This window comes from Colletotrichum karsti (assembly GCF_011947395.1).
Source record: "Colletotrichum karsti strain CkLH20 chromosome Unknown Scaffold32, whole genome shotgun sequence".
Classification (NCBI taxonomy): Eukaryota; Fungi; Ascomycota; class Sordariomycetes; order Glomerellales; family Glomerellaceae; genus Colletotrichum; species Colletotrichum karsti.
This window is the reverse complement of record NW_024065932.1, coordinates 355170-374728: the sequence shown is the minus strand read 5'-3', so window position 1 is coordinate 374728 and position 19559 is coordinate 355170. Positions and strand designations below refer to the sequence as shown.

At 52.2% G+C, this 19559-nt stretch overlaps 6 protein-coding genes across 6 annotated transcripts; 4 read left to right on the top strand and 2 right to left on the bottom strand.

The window, feature by feature from the left end:
* Positions 1-92: 92 nt before the first annotated feature.
* Positions 93-3499, top strand: CkaCkLH20_09182 (taurine catabolism dioxygenase; the record flags this gene model as incomplete). Its single annotated transcript, XM_038891897.1, has 6 exons — positions 93-427; positions 564-596; positions 646-710; positions 797-1090; positions 1151-1398; positions 3185-3499. 6 exons carry the CDS (start codon positions 93-95, stop codon positions 3497-3499), a joined length of 1290 nt encoding a protein of 429 aa, XP_038742830.1.
* Positions 3500-4134: 635 nt separating this feature from the next.
* CkaCkLH20_09181 (putative POT family protein) lies at positions 4135-7306 on the bottom strand (the record flags this gene model as incomplete). Its single annotated transcript, XM_038891896.1, has 9 exons — positions 4135-4366; positions 5321-5449; positions 5507-5753; positions 5819-5975; positions 6041-6290; positions 6345-6443; positions 6513-6804; positions 6893-7020; positions 7101-7306. The coding sequence occupies 9 exons, from the start codon at positions 7304-7306 to the stop codon at positions 4135-4137; spliced, it is 1740 nt and encodes a 579-aa protein (XP_038742829.1).
* Positions 7307-8145: 839 nt separating this feature from the next.
* On the top strand, positions 8146-8962 carry CkaCkLH20_09180 (uncharacterized protein; the record flags this gene model as incomplete). The annotated part of the gene is made up of 3 exons (XM_038891895.1): positions 8146-8242; positions 8377-8456; positions 8513-8962. 3 exons carry the CDS (start codon positions 8146-8148, stop codon positions 8960-8962), a joined length of 627 nt encoding a protein of 208 aa, XP_038742828.1.
* A 972-nt stretch (positions 8963-9934) lies between these two features.
* CkaCkLH20_09179 (d-amino acid oxidase) lies at positions 9935-11230 on the top strand (the record flags this gene model as incomplete). The annotated part of the gene is made up of 5 exons (XM_038891894.1): positions 9935-9975; positions 10031-10150; positions 10210-10408; positions 10464-10864; positions 10921-11230. 5 exons carry the CDS (start codon positions 9935-9937, stop codon positions 11228-11230), a joined length of 1071 nt encoding a protein of 356 aa, XP_038742827.1.
* A 3069-nt stretch (positions 11231-14299) lies between these two features.
* Positions 14300-16418, bottom strand: CkaCkLH20_09178 (dihydroxy-acid dehydratase; the record flags this gene model as incomplete). The annotated part of the gene is made up of 5 exons (XM_038891893.1): positions 14300-15747; positions 15831-15938; positions 16019-16026; positions 16083-16180; positions 16242-16418. The coding sequence occupies 5 exons, from the start codon at positions 16416-16418 to the stop codon at positions 14300-14302; spliced, it is 1839 nt and encodes a 612-aa protein (XP_038742826.1).
* Positions 16419-17951: 1533 nt separating this feature from the next.
* On the top strand, positions 17952-19466 carry CkaCkLH20_09177 (uncharacterized protein; the record flags this gene model as incomplete). The annotated part of the gene is made up of 1 exon (XM_038891892.1): positions 17952-19466. One exon carries the CDS (start codon positions 17952-17954, stop codon positions 19464-19466), a length of 1515 nt encoding a protein of 504 aa, XP_038742825.1.
* Between the last annotated feature and the right edge of the window lie 93 nt (positions 19467-19559).

Genomic DNA, 19559 nt, shown 5'->3' with positions numbered 1-19559 from the left:
GTCGGCTACCCCAACGTCTGTCTTGTTGTACAAACACAGGCTTGTTGAAATACGATCAAGGAAATCCGGCATCCTCAACAATCGAGACCGAAATGGCTGCTGTGACATCTGGGATCATTCCACAGAGCGGTCTTCCCGCATCAGCTTTGGAGAGCTGGGAGAGAAGCAACGACAACGTTCCCCTCTTTGAGCCTTTCGACGTTCCTGGTCGACAGGACACGGCCAGCTTCGGTTTATCGTGGTCTGCGCCGTTTCCGCTGGGTCTCAAGGCAACCAAGTCTCTAGGATTAGAGGAGAGCATTGAAGCCATCATCAGAATATCTCAATCCGGCTACCTGGGCCGTTTGATCAAGCATCATGGCGGGGCAGTTTTGATTCGCGGCTTGCCCATCGAGACTCCAAATGACTACAGCAAGGTTGCTCATGCGTTTGGCTTTCGACCGCACGTTGAAGTCGGCCGTCCGCCACTCCGGACCGTGTTGGCTCCAAATGTCAAGACAGCTAATGAAGGGCAAGTTGTGCTGGTCATTATTGATACATGATCAGAAACTAACAGCATGTAGTCCCCCCGAGCTGCCTATTTGGCCACATAGCGAGTACGTAGGCCGTTATTCTAATTGAGCACACGAGTATTGATGAATTTAGGTACGGGTGGTCAACAATCAACCCGGCATGGCTGACCTTTAGCGCCCTTCAACTTCCCGACTCGGGTACGTTTGCCTTATCTGACTATGCGATATACGAACACGTCGCATCAGCGGTCAGACGTGGAAAATCATCTGCTGATCATGACTAGGTGGCGCAACCCCAATCACCTCAGCCATCTACATTGCTCATGAGCTGTCGCGTCAGGCACCCGAGTTTCTCTCGCACCTGCTGAACAAGGGAGTGAAGTATGTCTATCGATACACGGTCAACCCACTCGTCTCCAATACGGGAACGAGCGTGCGTGGTGCATACGGACAGGAGGTCACAGACGAAGACGACGAGGCGACAGCCAAGGAGAAGATCGAGAGTGAAGTACGCCGCCATAGCGAACGCTTTGAGTGGCACGAGGACGGCAGCTTAAGCGTGACACACATTGTTCCGGGTATGGTTTGCTTCCAACCATCTCAGTTGCTGACCCATATGCTAACGTGGCATCTTGAAGCCATTCGCACCCACAACCCGACTGACGCGACGGTCTTCTTCGGGAACGTCACTTCCGCCTGGGGGCGCAGCAGACATCATGGTGCGACGAGGCCTCCGTTCCGCGGCGACGACGGGTCGTATCACCCGCCACCGACATACGGGGACGGCACGCCGATTGACGTCGAGGACTTGGACCTGTTGCTGAAACTTGCGGAAGAGGGTGCCGTGGATGTCGAGTGGGAGAAGGGAGACCTGGTGCTTCTCGACGTGAGTATTTGATCCCCCCCTGCCCCTCTTCGATAAACTCCAGCGTGGGGTGACATGGTGTGTTGTGGCTGACACGGGGGCTTTCATCAGAACTACGCGGTCATGCACTCAAGAAAGCCTTGGAAGGGGACGCGCCAGGTACTAGCCGCGTTGTGGGATGATGACGGAAGAATCAGGGATTTTCCAGAAGGCTTAGAGTTGCTGAAGAGCAGTCCGAGGGTCCCTAGGACTACAGACAGAGATGAGATCTCTGCGTAGTAATCCACGCTGAAAGTTGGGTTTCCGGTAGCCAGAGGTTATTTGAAGAGATCGGCGGAACGTACTTGATCTTCGACATGAGTGATATCGGATCCTTTCGCCTGCGCTTGTTTCCGGTGACCCAGTGCAAACTTGGTGGTGATTGTCGTCTTGATCCCGGTCCCTCCGGTCCTCGTGTTGGGCCAGAATGAAAACTTCAGATACGAGAACATGGAGAATGATACATCATGATGGGGATATCTAACAGAAGTTCTCGGGAAGAAGATGGACCCCGTACTCACCGCACGCCACGCCTACCGCTCATGACAATCTGTCAGGACTCTGTCAGTTCGTAGTAGAGATTGTGTCACCGCGAAAACTAAATACGATTCAGCTAAGATGGTTGGAACCGGCCAAGAATCGGGTTGGTAAGTCCGGGGATTTAAGGGATGGTCAACACTCAATAACAGGTCAGACGAGGTTGACGAGACATCTGTGCGTTAAGGGGCCTCCCAACGATGCAGATGCAAGATAACCGTACATGCATGCTTTTTCGATTCTTCTTCCATCTCCTGCATAAGGCTTAGGGGGCGTTGGAGAAGACGATCATCGCCATCCTTGGTCTGTTTCAATCGTTCTGTCACTTCTCGATCATATCGGACTGCCTGATCTCTTCATAAACACATCATTTCCCCCTGTTCACCCTTTGGGCCCAAGGAAGCCTCCATCGGTTCAAATTCGAAATGAAGACCTTTTGTCGAATCCATAGTCACTAGGCATCACAGCCGCATTGACGATGGCGTCGCTTAGTCTCTCGTCCTTTAGTCCAACAACAGACGCCACTTCTCCGATGTAACCGCTAGCTGTATCATTAGGAACGCCACTTCGCGCTTCCGATGGCACTAAGTGGGATTCCTCACCAGCCAGCCGCGGTGAGAAGAGCTGGAGGAGTTTTCATGTTCTTAAGTGACGGGTTAAAATCCCGTAGCTTTGACAATTGGCTGGCCTGTTGGAGCTTAGAGGAGGCAGTTGAACGACAAGGCTCGGACCTCTTCATCACACCTAGTGCATCCCAATATCCGCATTGACCTCAGATTCTCCCTATTGGATCAGAGGGGTGGCTTTCTCTAATACCCTCTCTCTCGCAATTCAGTCTCAAGGATGCTGGGAGAGGGAAATGTGATCTCTGATTGTTTGTGTTTTCGCTCACCCCCAGTCATTCTTTCAACCTCCATGTGTTAGGAACTTCGATGTCAGTTGTTTGCAGTCGTTACTTTTCTGAATCACGCTTGTTTTGTATGTTTTGCATGAGACAAGTTTCTAGCGAGCGTCATTGAACGAAACGTCTGGAAACATTGCCCGCGAGAAGACGCCTACGACGACGAAACGACCACCTTATCCTATACACGAGACGAGAGGAAGGCAGCGCCTGGACATAATGAACCATGGTTGATCAAGGGATTCAAGAGATGCTGCATGAGATCGCGAACAAACTCTACCATCGTGGTCTCATCGGGGACTTGCTCAACGCTCCCGGCAATCTCATCAGTCAGGTGTTGTCACCGCCGGCGGCGACAACCGTGGAAAGCGCAAAGGCGGAGGCAACACAAGCACCAGCAGCACCAGCAACGACTCAAGCAGCCGCCGCCCCGGCTACGACTCAAGCACCTGCACCAGCAGCTCCCGCGACAACACAACAGCCAGCAGCAGCAGCTCCCACCTCGTCTCCGAAGCAGGAACAACAACAGCAACCGGCGCAGACGCCAGCTCCAGCAGCTCAAGCACCCGTGACAACGAAGGCGCCTGCTCAGCAACCTCAAAAGACCACGGCGGCCCCTGCTGTCAACCCTCCGGCCATCAGTAGTGCAGTCCCAGCAGCCGAAGCTGTCCCGACCACGGTTGCAAACGCGGCAGCGGCCCCTTCATCATCTGCTGGAGGTCCAGTCCAGTCTCGGCCAGTCGCAGCCGAATCGACATACGGAGCATCACCGAGTGCGAGAGTTTCCGGGGTGACTGGCGCAGATGCCACGAAGTCGGGGGGAGGATCAACATCGACGACGCAGACACCGGTCTCACCAAGTCTAGAATCCCAGACCAATGGAACAAGTAGCCAGACGCCGTTGGTAGCTACTGGTGTCGTATGTAAGTGATTGATTCTGAATTCACTGCCCCTTGTCTTCGGGCCGTTAAAGCTGACACACCCAAAGTGGGCATTGTTGTTTTGATGGGAATCTCGCTACTGCTCTACTGGTGTTACCGTCGGAGGAGAAAGTCAAACATGCATCACCACGCCGCTCTCCCTCCCGAAAGCCCCTCCGACGAATGCGGCCCCGCTCCCCGATTCCCCGACGCCGCCGATCGGAATGCTCCTCCGATGACCCAGAACCGCGTTGTCAGTGGGACTGATCAATTGGTGGTCCAACACTCACTACCTGGACCAGATGTCGAAGCTCAGTCTCAACAACAGACGTCAGGGTCAGGTCCCGAACGTACCAATCCTTACTCGGCAAGCCCATTCACATATGCCCAAGCCCAACAATACGCACAATCCCACGGCTTCTCGTATCCTGTTCCGCCAATCCCGGAACCGTCTCCTATCAGAATCTTCAGGTGGCCCACTCGGTCATCACGATCCGGCTCTTCAGCACCCAGTGTCTTCTCAGGTTGGAGAACATCGAAAGCCCCGTCGAGGGCACAATCTCGAGCATCTCGAAGCACCATGTCATCCATGCTATGGCACGGAAGAAGAGACGTCATCGCTCGAAGAACCATGAACCAAACCCCCGTCTCTCAACGCAACGGATTCCTCTCCGTTAACGGTCCAGATAGCCCAATGCATGAAGGCTTACATACCCCTATCTTGGATTGGCTACACTGGATCCGCGGGCACCAGTCTGATAACGGCGACCCGGAGGCGAATCACAGGAAGAGTTTCGCTAGCACTACTGAGAGCTCCATATCAGAAGGCACTGGCAGCATTGCTAGCAGCGGTGTCTTCTCACCCACACTCCTTTCCTGGCCCCCACCGGCTGAAGGACAGCCCCCACACATTGATCCGGAAGCTTTGGAGGCTCTGCGCTTCCTGCCTATGCCACTTCAGCTGAAGAGACAGAGTAGCAACGGCGATACCATGGTAGAACCGTCAGGTAGCCGGATTGTAAGCTTCCAATGATGACGGATGCTTTTACATAATGATGAGTTACATGGGGCGGCTGTCAATCATTGCATTGCCGAGGTGTCACGTCACGACTGGGCAATTGTATTTTCTTTTTAGACATAGAATTTGGTAAATACTATTACGATCAATTAAATCGTATATGTATGATGCAGTAACTTGATCTTAATTTCGCTTTAAATGCGTATGATGTCATCAGAAGTTTTGCTATGACTGAAGTGACCCTATCAACCCGGTCTCTATCTGGTCATCTGGCGCAAGTGTGATTGAATCCGAAGACTCCATGCAGAGTATGTCATTTCTCTAATAGTTAATATTTGTCTTATTCAGACGGGACGAATCAGTCACCTCTGCTCAGCCTCTAATACAGTTCAAGATGCCCAACCTAATATCTGTGTTGCCCCCTCTCATGATTCTGGCATTTGTCCTTCAATTATGACTTCCTGCTCCAAACTCATCTTTTCCTTCCCTGGATGAAAGCAAAAGTAGAAAGCACAGCCACCAACAAACCCGACAATACCCAGAGAGCCGTACATCCAAACGAGATAGGGGTCTTGAGAGACTGGCGCGAGGGCGATGCAAATAGCCGCCGAGACGCCAATGGTCAACCAGAAAAGAGCAGAGACGACCGATCGGAGGCTGTGGAGATTTGGACGTTAGCCGTGGCGGCGGGCCACAAGATTCAGGGGCACTTACTTCTTCGGGGCGTGGGTGAAGGCTAGCTCCAAGCCGGTGACGATGATGAACGCCTCCGAGAACGCCACGAGGATGTAAGCCGGGGCTTGGATCCAGACGTGGATGCTGTTCGGGGGCGAGTTGTAGATGTAATGCTGCAGAACGCTGGCGTAGACCATCGAGATGGACGCGAACATGAAGCCGACGAAGATTCTGGTGACGGGGTCGAAGTTGACGCGATATTTGCGGAATAACGGGTAGACCACGACTGCAAGATTTCTCGAGTCAGACCATCCGCTCGGAATGGATATCAGAAGATTAGTGGACACTTACTGTCAAGAAACGGGATAAAGATGCACAATGCAATGGGGTCCAGGTTTTGCAGCAGGTCATTGGGGGTGCCGTGCAAAGCCATCTCGCCAGCTTGCGAGATCAAGTTGTTCCAAATCTGAATCCAGCAAACGAAGTAGAGCGGGAAGAATAGGAACATCTGGGCGAAGGAACGATCCGATTAGCTTTGTGCATAGAAAGAGATCTTGATCTGTACTCGCTCACCTTGCAACTGTTGAGCCCTCGCATCACGTCCATGACGTACTCGTTCGTGAACCTTTCTTCTCTGGCAATTGCGTACCTCCCGTCATGTCCACTTTCTCTGAGTGCCGAAGGAGTGGCGTTTTCGAATCCCTTCTCTTTGATTGCGATACTGGTAACGCGGAAAGCGTCCACGATGGCAGAGCCCTCTGGCGGGACCTTAACATATTTCTTCTGCCCTGAAATGAAGACTCCGGCAGAGATGATAATAGCACTGAATCACGTTAGACGGGAAATCGCTTGAGACTGGGTCGAAATGGTATCTTACATGAGCGGAATAAGATACGCCAGCCAGAATGAGTGGTGAGCCTCAACGTTGACGGTAATCAAAGGCGATAACGCGCCGATGTTGACGACCCAGTAGAACCTGATGAGAGCGCCGGTTGTTAGTCAAAGCCAGGGACGGCCTCGGAAGCGAGAGATTGTTTCCACCTACCACATGAACATCCGTTGAACAGTGAGCTCCGGATCAACCAACACCTCCTCGCCCGACTTCAACGTCCTCACGATGGGATGCGAGTTTCGGTATTGCTCAGCACACATCGGCGTCACATTCGCTTTGATGGAACCTGTGCCAAGGCCAATGAGAACCATGGCGGCGATCAAGCCCCCGAAGCCGGCTCCGCTGGTTATCGACTTCGGCGTGGCGGTAGCAACAAGAACTACCAAGCCAACGATGTATACGGAACAGGCGACGAGTATGGTTTTGAACTTTCCGATGTACTGGTCTGTAGGATGGAGTACAGTGTCAGTGCTGCGTTCCAGAATAGTTTCCACACACACACACACACACACACACAGCTGGGATGATTTTACCTGCGATCACAGCACCAATTACCGTCGATGCGTATGCCCAGAACTTGAAGAAGTTTCCCAGTGCTGTTGCCACAGCTTGGCCACGGCCAAGGGCGCCTGGGAGATCGGAGCTTGGATCATAGGGGTTGCTAGAGGTACTTCAGTCAGTGGATTGTCACAAACCCAACTTGTAAGTTTCCTGATGTTTGGGTAGTTATTGATTACTTACTTGATATAGTTCTGAATCGGTCCACTCAGTCCAAAATATGTGAACCGCTCCCCAAGCTCAACAATCAAGATCAACAAAGCCACAGTCGGGAGTTTGTCCGGCACTCTTCTGAGACCGGCCCATTGTGGAGTCGACAACTTGACAGGTGCGTCGGCTTGCACCTGTGCCTCCTCCGGGCCCGTGATGTTGTCCTTGTTGTCGCTCATAGTTGCTTCAAGCCAACAGCAGAACCCTCAAGAAACCTGGCAGTCATCGAACGATGATTCCCGAAAAGTGGCATGTTGAAGAGTCAAATAAGTAAAAGCAAAGTCGGCTACCAGACTTGTTCCTTGACTGATCCCCTGACTCGATCCGGCGCGGCGGGTAGAGCGGGGTCCCCCAGACTTCGCATGAACCGCAGATACGGGAGATAACGCTGGGGAATTTACGTGAATTTTCATAGGCGGCGTTCTCTGGCCTATCACGCGAGATAGTAATCGAGAACGCCGCCAATCAAGTTCAACACCGTCATCTTCCGGGGGGCCATCCGCCGAAGACCCACCAAGATCGGCCATCCGGACGCCGCCAATCAGAGCCTACGCCGTGGACCAGGACGTCCGCTTAAGGAATCCAAGGTCCGGTCTGGCGATGTGCGGCCTCGACATACGAGACGGTATCTATCCTCGATTTCTGTTCAATGCATCGTAACAGCCTCATTCCGTTTGAATCACCTGCGCCACCAAACACATTGCATCCTTACGAAAATGACAGTCCCAGGAAGGCAAAGAGAACAGCAAACACCAAAGCCGAGTCCGGGGCGGCTTGCATTTGCAGCAGAGAATTACCCCGGCATTGATCCCGAATGGGTACGGTTATGGAACGAGCATGGTGGCTCAATGGTGAGGGCCGATGAAGTTAGCCTTGAGGAATATCGGAAGAGCCCAGGGCAGTACAGTTTTACCTATCCGACATGCGCTGGTTCGTTCAATGCCTGTAGTTTTACTTGCAATTGAGGGCAATTTTGACATTGTTGTTAGGACCTGAAGTATTTCACGTTGAAGATCGAATGATTCCTGTCACTCAACCAGCCGGGAATATCAAAGTTCGGATTTACTCGCCAGAGGGACCGGGGCCGTTTCCTGTGCACCTCAACTTCCACGGAGGTAAGACGTGCAACCCGAGTTTTTCAAACTCGAAAGGAATATTAACACACCTTTCCCAGGCGGATGGGTATTAGGTGGACTTCAAAGTGAAGCAGCATGGTGTCGACATGTTTGTAACGAATCTAACGTCAAAGTCATTGATGTTGACTACCGAATGGGTCCTGAACACAAGTTTCCGGCTGCTATTTATGACTGCTGGGATGCCGTAAAATGGGTAAGCAATAACCGTGCCCCATGATGAAATGTTGATTGCTGACTTTCTCAACTCAGGCCATCGACAACGCGAAAAGTCTGAACATCGATCCGACGAGCGTCTCTTTCGGTGGTCTCTCGGCAGGCGGTCACATGTCTGCCGTACTCGCACACTTTGCAAGAGACGAGAACATCCCGATCAAACTGCACTTGATGATCGTGCCGGCAACCGACATGAGATACTGCAGTCGCAAGATCGAAATGCTTGACAAGAAGAACTGCCCCTATGAGAGCGCCCGGTTGCTTCATGATCTGCCTTGGGGACCTCTGGGCAGGGAACAGTGGTTCTTGAAGTATTGGCTCGAAGACGATGACGGTAGGTTCCACGCTGATATCCTCGACACGATCCACGTACAGGCCATCGCTGACCTTCTGCTTCAGATGAGCAAGAGAGATGCCTCAACGAATGGATTCTCACGCCTGTACTGGCGCCGAACTTTGAAGGTCTGCCACCTGCGCACATCGTGACCGCAGAGTTCGACCTGGAAAGAGATGAGGGAGAATACTACGGGAAGTTACTTAAAGAAGCAGGGCATCCGGTAACGATGAAGAGATACAACGGCGTCCCCCACGCTTTCGCTCACTATAACCATCCGGAGAGAGGTTTGACGAAGAGCTTTGAATTCATTGCCGATACTACGCAGCTACTTAGAGCTGCTCATTATGGCAAATGAGGATTAGATAATAGATGCTTTCTTGGAAATATCACAGAACAATGAGGTTTCCTTTCAAAGCTTATCACCCTCCAAAGTAGCCCAGATAGGCCATTTCCGGAGAAGGCACTTAATGGGTTCGTGTTTTCCTTTTCGGCAATGGGTACGGGTGATCCATGTGAGGTGATTGAGCTGATCTTGTGCCTGGGAAATTGTTTTTGATATCACGCAACTCCATAAGTGATCCTCATGTCGGCCAAGTCTCGTGATAAAAATCATCGGAGCCAGCTCCGAAATGACCACCAAATGGGTGCCTGGAAAATATTGCAGGGCAGTCCTCCAACACACCAAGGCCTCCAATCAGACTTGTGCGCAGGTTTTTACAGTAAAAAAAGCCTCGCCACTGGCCACGAACCTTTGAGATAAGATTCAACACGTAATACGGCATTGTCGCGTCGCGTCAAATATCGAGATAAAATGACTGATCGGGGTAGGTCATCGGGGTCGGTTTTCAGGGGTAGCACCGGCCGCTGTGGCGGGGCCAACTGGACGCCGCCAATAATCGTGAACGCCGGTATCGGTCTTAGTCCCGCGGCGTTGACTCGCCGGACTAGCGACGAGTTGGTCTGCGCGGTCCCTGAGCTGCAATGTGTTATGCCATGGAGTTATCATCGATGAGAAAGAAAGCGAAGAGAATTGATTTATATTCGTGCTTTACATTGTACTTTTCAAACAAGCTCTCCCGAAAGTCACCAACCGAGATCAGTCGCCACCAAACAGTATCGTCATGGCTCCTCTGAGGGAGAACGACCCGATCGTCATCGTGGGGTGAGTTGGAACCGAATGCAACTTTCAAAACAATAGGAGTCTGACAGTAAAGCAGCGCTGGTGTCATCGGCTTAGATATCGCCTTGGTCCTCGCTCGTAGAGGACTCGGTCGACAGACCACAGTCATTGCTGAGCACTTCCCCGGAGACACTTCCGTCAACTACACATCGCCTTGGTAAGTAACCTCTCTTCTATCAAACGAAGCTCGCGGGTTGATAGAAGCTTTCCTTGAAGGGCCGGCGCAAACTTCTCAGCGATATCCGGGAGCGACAAGAATGCCCTGAGATGGGATCGGCTCGGCTACAGCCACCTAACACAGCTAGCATCGAGCGTCGGCCAGGAATCTTTCGTTCGCCGCACACCATCCATCGAGTACTGGGATGAAGCCGTCTCAGAAGACAAGATAAAGTCAATGTCCGAATACCTTGAAGATGTCAGTCATCGCGGAAGTTCCGTCATGAGCAGGCGCCTTACTCATATGTTCTCAGTTCAAAGTCATACCCGAGAGTGAACTCCCAAGCGGAGTCTTATTCGGCGTATCTTTCACAACGGTGACCGTCAACGCGCCGAAGCACATCGAATACCTCTTCCGTCTGTTGAAAGAGGAATACGGAGTTCAATTCGTTAAGAAGAAGCTCTCCAGCATTCAAGCCGCATACAGCTCGGCAACCCAGGTTGTATTCAACTGCACCGGGAATGCTGCTAGGTTTCTCTCGGGCGTCGAGGACGCGAAATGCTACCCGACTAGAGGCCAGATTGTGCTGGCGAAAGCCCCTCAGGTGAACACCAACGTCATGCGACATGGTAAAGACTATGAGACATATATCATCCCGAGGCCCTGGTCCAATGGAAACGTAATTCTCGGAGGCTATATGCAGAAAGGCGTCAGGTGAGACCACCTAACCCAGTGGCTGCGACTACAACAGGTAGCTGACTGGCTTGTAGCACGAGCGATACGTTTGCTCATGAAACCGAGTCCATCATGACCCGGACCACCGCTTTGAGTTCTGAGTTGAGGCAGTCAGCACCAGATGTTCTTGCGAGTTTCTCTGGATTGCGGCCCTCGCGTGAGGGAGGAGCCAGGGTCGAGAGAACTGAGATCAGTGTTGATGGAGGAGAACGAACCTTAGTACACGACTATGGTGCAAGCGGAACGGGGTTCCAAGCAGGGTACGGGATGGCGTTAGAGGCTGTTGAATCGGCGGAGGACATTCTTTCCGGCATTGTTGAGAAAACATCCCAAGCCAAACTCTGACGAAGGCCCGTGGGATGAGGCATGGGTGACGAACTGAATGTAGCTATCGTCTTCATGTTGATTCTGCTACTTTAAATGCCTCTTCAACGTGAGGTTTCAAGTGAAGAACATTGGAAATGCCCCGCCAGAATAAGGCATCAATCCTCAGAAGCCCTAAACGGAGGAATGGAAATGAGGCGACTTTGAGACGCAGGCTCTTGCGTGTTGCCTGCAGATCGGCCACCCAGGAGGATGCTTCTTCAAGATTGGAAGACGCCACGGCCATCGTCATCAAGGTGAAGCAGATGGAAGAGAACGCATATTGAGTCCAAGGAGGCCAGAAACCATTGTCGGTGTCTGGGTTTAGATCTCGAATGAGGCTCAAAAGAGAACATGTGCATGCTTTTATGAGTCCTCTTGAAGAAGGAAGGCGGCCGAACAGATCAGTATGACAGGGAGCTGAGGCTGATGAGCCTACTGGTCGAATTTCGGCTCGGAGAATTGTCAGCTGTACGTATAGCAACGCAAGACGGCTCACTGTGGAAGACAGAGTCTCTAGTTTCGAAAAGACGTCGAGATCTTGGAGAAGAGGCCGTGTTAGAGTCAAAGTCTTTTCAAGATCTTCATGCAACATATCGATGGCTCGCAAGGAACTGGGACTGTTAGCTCCATGCTCATGCACCGGACTTTTAAACTTACTAGAGCTTTGAAAAGACTGAGCTAAGAGTCTGAGTGATATCTGAGAGCTCGAAAACCTGGGTGGCATCTTCAGACTGAAGACCAGAATCAACAAGGTCATCGTGGTCAATTGATGTCACCAGCCAATTATCTCCATGAATAAGACTTGGCCTTCCAAGGCTACAACTTAGCCACGTATCGACCGCGTAGATAATGTAAGACAGTCTGCGCCGGTGAGCCCTTTGCCAAGGAGCTATTGACCATTTCGATGGATTAAGGTGTAACCCGAGAGTGGTAGCACATGAAATGAGTCTGGCTAGTAGGTCCCATCTGTAGGCTGTGTCTGCAACAAGAGGATCTGAGGATGGCCGCAGAACAAGAAGCAAAAGTGTTTGAAAGGTTGTAATACTCGGCGAGTGAACTTCGTACGCGAGAGCTTTATCGATGATACGAGAGAGTGCAGGATACGGGGGCTTTTCGTATGCAACATCCACGCTTAGCCGATCATCCTGAATAGCGAAAGGAAGGGAGATGGCATAGATAGCAGCGAGAAGATGAGGTGGAGTCGAGCTGGAGTCGGGAGGTTGCGAAGTTGCAAATACTGGCCAGCGAACGTTGATAAATCGGCCATACAGTCTAAGTAGACGATTGCCGACCTCTGAGGGGACGACCTTATCCAGCTCGTCTCGCAATTCCGCTTCTTCAACCTTCTCGAGGCCGACTTCTTCTCTATTACGGGAGAACAATGATTGTTGAGACACGAGAAATTGGATTGGTAGGGGGGTTTCTTGAACAGAGTGAACGGCCAGTTCTTTGAAACGAAACATGCCATTTGCATCGAACCGATAATGACGCAGGAGAAGAGGATCCATATCGCTGCTTAGTCCCATGAGTTGTGGATTTGCTTGGGCAGGATAGCTCATCTCTCGTGCTGTATCAGTCGATCCGGACACTGATGTCTGATTCGTGGGCATAGCCGAAGGCGTGCCTGGCGGGTATGGGCTGCGGAACATGGCCTCGAACTCAGATTGGGTCGTTTCGAAGTTGAAGTTGTCGCCAAAGTTCATGGTCGCGTCTTCGGGCCGTTCATCTCGCTCGGGTTGTTCCATTGGATGGCCCGGACTCCCGGTAGGCATGTTATCTTCGAACATCAACCTTGGACTAGTCGTGTCTTGGTGCACGTCAGCTCCATCTGCGGGAGCGGTCCTCTTACGCGGTGCTGCGGCCTCAACGAACGTACAGTCGCGGCCATGCAAGACGCAGAGACGACATGGTGGCTCCCGATCAATGCGACATGCAGTTTTCCGCGATCGGCAGAAGTCGCATGGTCGTTGCCGCTTGCTCATATACCGACGGGGTTGGGTCGACATGCTGGCTGACTCGACGCGTCGCTCGATTCGGGCGACTACTCTGGGCACACTGGGGCCAGGTGATCGTATCAAGGCATCGTTTAACTTCAGATGTGCGGTTGAGTAAGCGAAAAATAATTCGTCTTCTCCTGAATGATGGCGTTGACTGGATAGGTCGATCGATGAGGTTGATGAGATGAAGTCAAGATGAAGGTGCACGGTTTTCGCTGGCAGGAAGGAGTCGGCTAGCATTGGATGATTTCCCCAGAGTTCCCAGCTGGCACCAGATGGCAGCGGAAGTCAACGACATCGTCTGCAGCTCAACATCGTTGACAGACAACAACCCCAAACATGTTGAACGAAAACCATGTAAAATCATGAGAGCGGACTTAAGTAATACCTGATATCAAGAAAATCTTATAATCAACAGAAAGTTGATTGAGCAAGATTGTGATTATCCGGGGCGCCTTAGAAACATCCAGTACGTGTTCTAGACATGTATCTCCGAGGTCACCAAAAATAAGAATGGTGAAGCGAAGGATGAAATTAATTAACTGACTTGTGGATATCTTCAAATTTCACTCGGTTCATCTTGACCCGGCTTCAACGCGGGATCCCCGCGATGAACGGCTTCCCCACGACTCCACAATCCCCGCGTTCCGGGCCGAAGTTGGAGATAATCCCCCTCCAGCTCCGGCCACGGCGCCCGGTGACAAATTAAAACGCCGCCAATGGCTGAATTTCAACGCTAAAGTCTTGCTGTGACAAGAATGTATTGGATTTCCTCCGATCACGGGCGTTTTGTGGTGGTTCTACGGCAATATTCCCCATCTTCCGTGGGGGTCTTACGTGGGGTGTGTTCGGGGAGAAGTCCGGAATCATCAAACGGGAATGCGGCAGTTATCCGCCTATCATCTGATCCGTCACGGTCTTGCAGAATTCCGAAAAGGTGGCACTGTTGTAAGAGACAAAAACAAGATGGGGGAAGACGTAAGTTGAATACCGTAAATACGATGATATTTGAAACAACGTAGCATGCTTGCCTAGTACATCTGATCCTACATCAAAACAAATCGGTGACAGCACCATCTGATGCACTCGCAACCAAGTGAGCATACTTGGCCAGAGTACCCCTCGTCACAGGAGGCTTGGGCGGTTTCCATCCAACCAGCCTCTGCTTGATCTCCTCATCGCTCAGATTCATGCTGATAGTACACGACTCCGCGTCGATGGTGATGACGTCGCCATCGTTAATGACAGCGATGGGTCCTCCTACCGCGGCTTCGGGAACGATGTGGCCCACAATGAAACCGTGACTAGCTCCGGAGTACCGACCGTCAGTGATTAGTGCGACGTTCTTGAGGTTGGCTCCGATGAGAGTTGCTGATGCCTTCAGTTGCTCCGGCATGCCAGGTCCGCCTTTGGGGCCTTCGTACCGGACAACCAGGACGATGTTCCTGTCTCTCGGGATGTTGCCGGCATTCAGCTCTTGAACTAACTCGGATTCTTTGTTGAAGACGCGCGCCTCTCCTTGAAATCGAAGGCCCTCCTTACCCGTGATCTTGGCCACTGCTCCGCCTGGCGCGATGTTGCCGTGCAGAACGACGAGATGTCCAGCTGGCTTGATGGGGTTTGATAGAGGCCTGATGATGTCTTGTTCAGCGGGCAGAGACGGCCAGGAAGCCACGTTCTCCTCGAGGGTCTTGCCAGTAACCGTGAGCGTCTTTCCGTTCAACAGACCTCCTGCGATAAGAAGCTTCGTTACTGAGGGAACTCCACCAATGTGGAAGAGATCCTCGATAACGTACTTTCCGCTAGGCTTCAGATTCGCGATGAACGGAGTCTTCCGGGAAACGCGCTGGAAGTCTTCCAAGTCGAGAGGGACCTGCGCTGCTCTAGCCATGGCAAGAGTGTGCAGAACAGAGTTGGTAGAGCCTCCGAGGGCCATGGTGGTGACGAGCGCGTTCTCGAAGGACTCCTTGGTGAGGATGTCCCTGGGACGAATGTTCCGACGCAAGCAGACCTCGATGGCATCGGCAACCTTCTCCGCTTCCCTCATCTTAGTCGGCGACGAAGCCGGTGTACTCGACGAACCCGTAACGGACAGACCGAGAGTCTCAATGATGGTAGCCAGACTGTTCGCGGTGTACATGCCACCGCAAGCGCCAGGTCCCGGCACAGCGCCCTTCTCTATCGAGGAGAGGATCTGCTCTGGAGTCACGGACTTGTCATCCGTCCAGGACCCCAGAGTTCCGAACAAGTAAGCTCCTTGGGCTTCGTAACAGGTGACGATGTCGATGGGCTTTTTCAGGACTTCGCAGTAGCCGCCCTTAACGGTGCCACCGTAGACAATCACTGAGGGGCGGTTATGCCTGGCTACTGCCATCACACAGCCAGGCATATTCTTGTCGCATCCTGGGATGGCGACGGTCGCGTCGTGAGCTTGCGCGCAAGTGATGGTCTCAATGTTGTCCGCGATAAGCTCACGAGATTGGAGGGAGAAGCGCATGCCTGGTGTAGAAATTCAGTATACCAAATCCCTGCCCGAACTGATGGATTGGTTTTATGGTGGCATGGCAGGTGCTTGAACTTACCCTCATTTCCCTGAGCAATACCATCGGATACACCCAGTGTGCTGTACTGCCAGGCGATGTACCCCTTCTTCTGAATGGCTGCCTTAACTGTCTTTCCCAGATCGAGAACTATGGCGGCTCTATCAGTACATATGGTCCTATGGTCACTTGGCCCTTTCTGAATCTTGAACCACGAGGGCGTTACTCACGATGCATACTGCAACAATGTTAGCTCATGAAGCAGAAGTATGCACATTCAAAGGCCGAACTTACTTGCATGGATTGCCCTCCCACCACACAGAAGCAACACCAACTTGTGGACTCCTCTGCATCATCTCCTCATTGGGGACTCCCGCTGCATACAGCATGGCCTGTGATGACTGTCAGCACACATAGCCATTGTAACGAAGACCAATCATTGCAAGCGGTTACCTTTGCTCCTGGAAAGTCATGTTCTCTTGTGAGAAAGGTGGAATATTTGTTGAGAACCGGCTGCCCATCCTCCCATTTCGCGTCGTCTGGTGCAATGGGGAAGTCGACGTATCGAGGCTCATGAGGACCCTGTTCCTCACCCGCAGCGGGGTGAACGGCTCTGAAATCTGAAGTCATCTTCTCGAAGTCGATTCAAAATCTGATAAAACAACAAAGAGATCAATACGGATTTGAAAAGTGCGGAGAGATATCGGGTCCGGCGATGTTTTGAAATACGAACAGTTTCATGGGCCTACCGTCTCCCCCACCACCAACAGACGTCAGTCGCAAGTAGTGCGGGGTTCTAGACCAACCGAGCTTCTCACGATGCCCCTGCGCCCCCAATTAAAGGGCATTGAATACCGGTTCGTGAGGAGAAACCTGGAATTTTAATGGAGCTTCTGGCCGGATAACTGACGACTAATCGCAATACAACAGATGCTATTTGTTGACGCGGTGTAGTGGAGCGAGCTGTGTAGACGTGTGTTGGGGAGAACCCCGCACCAACCCGGGGAACAGTCCGGGACTTGCGGAATTGCGATGCCGAAGCACGGAGCCTGGCCTGGCATTCTCTTACCCACGGCTATGTGAGACCGTATTTATTTGATCGTCCTCAAGCTCTCAGTGAATGGGCTGTGTCGTGCCCGTACCTGCGAGGCTTCAGAGTAGTATTTTAGATGAAATTGGGGGGCTGCTTACTCCCTCGTTTAGGTGTAGTTACCTCCCTTAAATGCTTACCTTTGAGTTGTTGCTTACTTTTGGAGTGAATTTCCTTCTCTTAATGAGCATGCACTTACAACGTCAGATTAAGCATTGTAGTATATGCATGTATTCACATATCGATTAGAAACACATGAACAGACTTCCAAGCGATGTTGCGGTTGGCTGAGCCCCGCTCTTGGGTATTTGCTGACAAGAATTAACGAACATCCAACAGACAACCTCAAGCCTGCAGCCTTACATCAAATCATCAAATGCTGGCACACTTCGAATATGGTGTGCGCTGAGTGTTGCAAGTTCCTGCGCCCGAGATATAAGATCAACAAGGATGGCAGAGAACAACTATTCGAACACCACCGATTCGAACGGTCAATCTCGGGGTTGAAATCAACTGCTGCGTCTTGCGGCATATGTCAGGCCTTGGCCAAAAAGCTACCTTCTGATGACCCGTCCTCACTCCAGGCATGGAAGAAGATTGCCTCCCTCTTCAGCGATGATAGGGCGTCCTATACTGCGTCTCTGAACGAGGCCTACACGCCGGGAACATATCGGCTCTCATTGATGCTGAACATGTTCCGGGACCGGCGCTACAGCAAGCCGATGCTGGCTGAAACCGATCAGGGGGTCGTATGCACGCTTCTCCTCGTCCCAGTAACCAAGTCGGCTGACATTTGCGGCGACGAGAGTTCTCGCCAAATCGCAAGCGCAACTTCTGGTGCGTCGGCTCTGAACATCGCCAAAGGTTGGTTGACAGAATGCTTGCTGCACCATCCCTTGTGCCAAGTAGCCTCTTCGCCGCCAGGTAATTCCCAAAAACGCTTCCTTCCCACACGGGTCATCCAGATTCTCCCTCAGGGCATTCGGCTATATACCACCACTGGGATAGAAAGCGATTTTCAGTACGCTACCTTGAGCCACCGGTGGCCGTTGAATTCCGACAGCATCTTACAATTGACAACAAGCAACATCCAGCAATGGCACTCTGGTATCGAGCAGAACGACGACAGGTTTTCCACGGCCTTTCGAGACGCCATAACTGTCTGCAGGCATCTCAGTATCGAACATGTCTGGATCGATTCCCTCTGCATACTCCAGAGCGGGGATGGAGGCCAGGATTGGCAGCGAGAAGCAGCCCGGATGGGAGAAGTATACAAGTACGCTGTTGTCAACATAGCAGCATCTTCTGTAGTCGATGGTGAACAGGGGCTGAAAGAGGGGTTCTTCCGCACGAGAGATCCGGCTTTCGTCTTGCCAAACATCGTCACCGCAAGCTGCGACCTGGACAAGCAGACTCGGCGAGATGGAGTAATGGGAGACTTGGTCAACGCCGCCAGAAAAGGGGACGCAGAGCTCACAGACTACCACGTAGTCCCACTGAACCAGTTCAGCGACAACGTGCTCGACGCGCCGCTGAACCAAAGAGCCTGGGTAATGCAAGAGCGACACTTATCGCCTCGGATCCTTCATTTCACAAGCCGTCAGATCTTCTGGGAGTGCAACGAAACGGTCTGCTCTGAGACCTATCCCAAAGCCGACCCCGTCGAGTTGTTCCAAAGGGCGACCAGGACCAAAGCGTTCCTTGGCCGGATCACGGCGGACAAGTTGAACCTGTCCGAAGCGGCACAGCCACGCCTCAATGATCCCCAATTCAATGCTCAGAATCTCTGGTACGCCCTTGTAGCGAGGTACTCTTGTGGCGGGTTGACAAAGACTCGGGACAAGTTGATTGCTCTGTCAGGTGTTGCGCGAGAGATGGCCCAATGCATGGGAGCGTCTGAGAATGACTATGTCGCTGGTCTATGGCGCCATGACATCCTCTACGGACTGCTCTGGAAAACACCGACAATCATGGGCAGGGGAGGCAGCCGCGTCCGGCCCGGAAAGGACGAGCCGTACCAATCCCCGTCGTGGTCTTGGGCGTCCGTAAACTGCCCCGTGACTGTCAACTATCGCTTACACGGCACTCCGCACGACGTCCTCGCCGTCGTCGAGACAGTCCACGTCACGCCGAAGCTGGACCCGTTGGGTGAGATTCTCCCAGGCGCCTATCTCAGGATCAGAGGCACGACGTATAAAGCGCGACTTCGCTACGTCGAGTATGGCGGCCGAATCTGGCCCGAACTCAGCATCGGGCTTCTCTCCAAGATACAGCCGTGGGGTAAAGGTTCATTTGCCGTCTTGCCCGACGAGCGATTCTTGGACGGAGACGACCGCCAGAGGAACGATATTCGTCTGCTACCGATGCTTCAATCCAAACAGAAGAGTACCATACAGCGTCAACGGTCTGAAAGTCAGGCGTGGCTGGTGATGCTCATGCTGGTACCAACAACAGGTAAGGCGACAGACGAATACGAGAGATATGGCATCGTAGAGCCTCGTGGCAACGGGAGTGATAGCTTCTTAGATCTTGGAAAGGCGGGCAAGATGGTGTCGGATCCGCGAGAGGAGACTGTCACTATAGTATGACTTGTACGGTCTCTTTCTTTGATATCCTAGGAAGTCTTATAGGTTTATCGCCAAGGATTCAACTTCATGTTTCACTGTTCTTGTAAATACGTA